This window comes from Helobdella robusta (genome assembly GCF_000326865.2).
Source record: "Helobdella robusta unplaced genomic scaffold HELROscaffold_163, whole genome shotgun sequence".
NCBI classification, from domain to species: Eukaryota; Metazoa; Annelida; class Clitellata; order Rhynchobdellida; family Glossiphoniidae; genus Helobdella; species Helobdella robusta.
Window position 1 is genome coordinate 27,468 of NW_008703911.1, and position 4,598 is coordinate 32,065.

Sequence of the window (4,598 nt, forward strand, 5' to 3'; positions counted from 1 at the left end):
GTAGTAGTAGTAGTAGTAGTATTAGTAGCAGTAGTAGTGGTAGTAGTAGTAGTAGTAGTAGTAATAGTATCAGTAGTAGTAGTAGTAGTAGTAGTAGTAGTAGTAGTAGTAGTATTAGTAGCAGTAGTAGTGGTAGTAGTAGTAGTAGTAGTAGTAGTAATAGTATCAGTAGTAGTAGTAGTAGTAGTAGTAGTAGTAGTATTAGTATTAGTAGTAGTAGTAGTTGTAGTAGTAGTAGTAGTAGTAGTATTAGTATCAGTAGTGGTAGTAGTAGTAGCAGTAGTAGTAGAAGTAGTAGTAGTAGCAGCAGTAGCAGCAGTACTAGTACTGAATGTAGTACTCAAATTAGAAATATAAACCGGGGCAGTAGTTGTAGCAGCGGTTTTTTTTCTACGTTGCATATGGCAAAACTAAACAAATTTGAAATTAAGCCACGATAAACTAAACCCCTCTCTTCTCTCTCTCTCTCTCTCTCTCTCTCCTATATATTTTGTTGTGTTTTTTTGGTCTGCTTAGTGGTTTTTTCTACTCTCCTATCTTTAGAATCTCTCTCTCTTTTTCTTTCTTTCGTTCTCTCTCTTTCTCTCTCCGTTTCTTTTAACAATTTCTCTTTTTTTTCATCATTCGGCTTTTTGTTTAACTCGACTCAGTTTACATCTCATTGTTTTTTTTTTTTTAATAATTTTTTATTATTTTATTTTCTATCTCTTTTTTTCTCTCTCTCTCTCTCTCTTTTGATCTTTTTCTCTCTCTCATTTTTTATACTACTCTCACTCACTTTTTTCAAGTTCACCTATTTCTTGTTCGTTTCAACTTTCCACCCCAGTAATATCTCTCTAATATTCTTTGTTTCCCTTTCTTTATCTCTCTTTCTCTCTCTTTCTTCCTCTCTCTCTCTCTCTCATTCTCTCTCAATTTCAGTTGGCTGGAAAATAAATTTTTCTATCTTAGTTTTTTTCCCAACTGTTTCCTGCGTCCTCTCTCTCTCTCTTCTCTCTCTTCTCTCTCTCTCTCTTTCTCTCTCTGCTGTTTATCTTTTTTCATTCCTTTTCATCTTTCTTTATTTCCTTCAGTTACTCTCTCTTTAAAATTGTCCACCGCCACTAGCAGAAGCATTATTGGGCGGACATCACGTGACGTATCCAAATGACCAATGAAAATGGCCGCTATGGTAGTAGTAGTAGTAGTAGCAGCAGCAGCAGTAGTAGTAGTAGTGGTGGTGGCGGTTGCGGTAGTAGTAGTTATAGTAGTAGTAGTAGTAAATGTGGCGTATTACCCACACCACACACGCTCTGTATGCACGTTCAAGCGCCGCATCATACGCTCAAGATGGTCTTTCGAATTTCGGACAGACAGTATTCGAACCAGGCCATCGCCTAAAAGCGGCGCGAGACGTAGCGCTTCTACTGTCTGAGCTAACTCGGTGACTAATGATAAATAACTATCACAGTAGCTGTAGTATTTTCAAATGTATTAGTAGGATGTGTAATTACAAGAAGTAGTAATTGTACTGGTAGATGAAAAAATGTTAGCATTAGTATTGTAGAAGAAAGTTTTTAATATATAATAATTAATGTAACATTCCTAAAAATTTATTATTCTTTAAGATAACACTCCTCATCATCCAAATCACCACCACCTCCATCCTCATCAGAACTCACCCACGCAAACACCCTCCTCCATCTGGTATCCCCTGGGGCAGAGGCACATCCCTACTGTGACGTCACAGCCCAGTGGTGGGTCGCAGATGGGGTAGTGAAGAGAGCAGGAAGAGGAAGAAGATGAAGTGAGTGGTAAATTGGGGTGGATGTTTTGGGGGTAGACATCTGATTTGTATGATAATGAAGATGAAGATGAAGATGAAAATAACAATCAAGATGTCACACACACGCTTACACACACACAAACATGTATATGTAAATATATCATGTTGGTATTAAACCCTTAACGCCAAACATTCGGTAGAATTTATAGAATATTGTAAAAATTATACTCTATTACCAGCTTCTACTCGGAGTTCTGCGGCCAACCAATTTAATCTAACAATCGACTGCTCCACCTCTCCCGAGAGTTAGAAATTAAAAAGAATGTAGTTCAAGTCTTGTCGAATTAACGCCAAACATTCGGAAGAATTTATAGAATATTGTATAAATATATAACTATATATATATATATATATATTGTATATATACATATATATACATATTATATATATAAACACATATGCATAAATGTTTGCCACACAAAATATTATTTTGAAGTATCAACAATATATTTTACGAAAACATGGAAACATATAGGGCACAGTGGGCGCACTAACCATAAGCAGATAGGGTAGACAAAGATGACGTAGACGATGACGTCAGAGAGGATGAGGATGATGATGATGATGAGGAGGGTGATGATGATGGTGATGATGGTGATGATTCGCTGAATCTTTCATCAACAATTTCGTTGGCATTGTTATTAACGGAGAACACTTTTATTGTTTCTGTGTGTGTTCCGACATCGGATTCATAATTATCATCATCATCATCAGTATCGTCATCGTTATCGTCAATACCATTCTTATTCCTACTATCATCATCATCGTCATCATCATCGTCATCATCATCACGTTTTCATCGTCATCACAATCACCGCCCCCATCATCATTATAATCAACATCAAAACGTCCGAACTAACCAAACCGGAAGTGGAGCGGCAAAATAATTATGACGTCAGCTCTCGGGTTGCTAGGCAGGCAGCTGCGTATGGCAACGGAGGCAACTAAGCAGCAGCAACAGCAACAAGACATGAAGGTCATGGTCGAAAACAGAGTGTGTGGTGGTGAGGAAGCTGAGTTGGTGGTCGGATGCTGTTGATAATGATAATGTTGTTGTGGCTGTTGTTGATGTATGTTGTTGTTGTTTTTGTTGTTGTGAATTTGTTCATGTTGATGTTGTTGATATTTGCTTTTGTTGGTGTGAAGTTGTTGATGTTGTTGTTGGTTGTTGTTGTTGATGTTGTTGTTGGTGGTGATTGAAATGTTATAGTTAATGTCGTTCTGTTGTTGTTTTTTTTTTGTTTACGTCATCACCGTATCATAAAACATCCACACGATCACGAATCACACCGAGACCTGAGTTTAGCCAATCACTTGAATGCGTTTTTATATTGTTTGTTGTTTCCAAAACATAGAAATATATAGAAAACTTCAATTGTATTTCGATTTTCAATTTAAAATTCACATTTTCAGTAAGCATGACGTCGTTCTGGGTGGAAGAAAATTTTTGACTGAGGCTAGTTATATTCATGACTTGACTTGACATGCCACCTCTGAAGCCGACTTTATGGCTACTTTGTAGCGACTTTGTGGCTACTTTGTAGCGACTTTGTGGCTACTTTGTAGCAACTTTGTGGCTACTTTGTAGCGACATTTTGGCTACTTCGTAGCGATTTTGTGGTGACATCCTGGCTACTGATTCAAAAGTTTAATGTCACTACATACGCCGACAAAAAAATTTTCTAAAACATACCCATATAAACACATGTGTGCACGCACACACACATAAAGAAACACAAACACACATACAAAAGAATATTTCCTTCTGCTCTCGACACACACTCAATTTTTTATATTCATTTTAATGGCTACGGCTACAATAATAACAACAATAATCACAACTATAGCAACAATAACAACAAAAATAACGTTAAAAACAACTGCAAGACAACAACAACAAGAACATTAATAATAACAACAACTACACAACAACAACTACACATCAACAATGACAGCGACAACAACAATAACAACAATGAAAACAACAATAGTAACATTAACAGCGATACACGAACAGCAATAGCATCAAGATTATTTATGATAGATAGTATTAAATGTCATTTTTGGTTGTGGTATTAGTAGTAGAAGCAGAAGCAGTAGTAGTAGCAGCAGTAGTAGTAGCAGTAGTAGTAGTAGTAGTAGCAGTAGTAGTAGCAGTAGTAGTAGTAGTAATAGTAGTAGTAGTAATAGTAGTAGTAGTAGTGGTGGTAGTTGAAAAAGTATCAGTAAGTAGAAGAAGTAGTAGTGGTGGTGGTGGTGGTAGTAGCAGTAGAGTTTTTAACGGTAGTTCATAATTTATATAAATATGAACCTCAAAAAAGAACTACCAATAGTAGTAGTAGTAGTAGATGTTGTTGTTGTTTCTGTTGTAGTAGTAGTAGTAGTAGTAGTAGTAGTAGTAGTAGCAGTAGTAGTAATAGTAGTAGTATTAGTAGTAGTAGTAATAGTAGTAGTAGTAGTAGTAGTAGTGGTAATAGTAGTAGTAGTAGTAGCAGTAGTAGTAGTATTAGTAGTAGTGGTAGTAGTAGTAGTGGCAATAGTAGTAGTAGTGGTAGTAGTTGTAGTAGTGGTAGTAGTGGCAGTATTTGTATTAGTTTTAGAGTAAGTGGCGCGCAATAAGTATTGTCGTTGCATTCCCATGTCAATTCAGCGTGCATTCGACAATGAAGTTTTTTTGTTGTTGTTGTTTGTGGCGTTGTTTGTAGTGTTGTTTGTGGTGTTGTTTGTGGTGTTGTTTGTGGTGTTGATGTTGCTGCTGTCGTTGTTGCTGTCG

The 4,598-nt window shown here is 36.6% G+C and overlaps 1 protein-coding gene across 1 annotated transcript in view; it reads right to left on the minus strand.

The window, feature by feature from the left end:
- The window catches only part of HELRODRAFT_184107 (hypothetical protein), a gene marked incomplete at both ends in the record, with an annotated part of 29,873 nt that extends 27,067 nt beyond the window's left edge, over positions 1-2,806 (minus strand). The window contains 4 exons of the mRNA XM_009015805.1: positions 1,366-1,427; positions 1,662-1,826; positions 2,321-2,491; positions 2,686-2,806. Coding sequence (XP_009014053.1) covers positions 1,366-1,427; positions 1,662-1,826; positions 2,321-2,491; positions 2,686-2,806 — 519 coding nt within the window. The remainder of the gene's footprint in view (positions 1-1,365; positions 1,428-1,661; positions 1,827-2,320; positions 2,492-2,685) is intronic.
- Between the last annotated feature and the right edge of the window lie 1,792 nt (positions 2,807-4,598).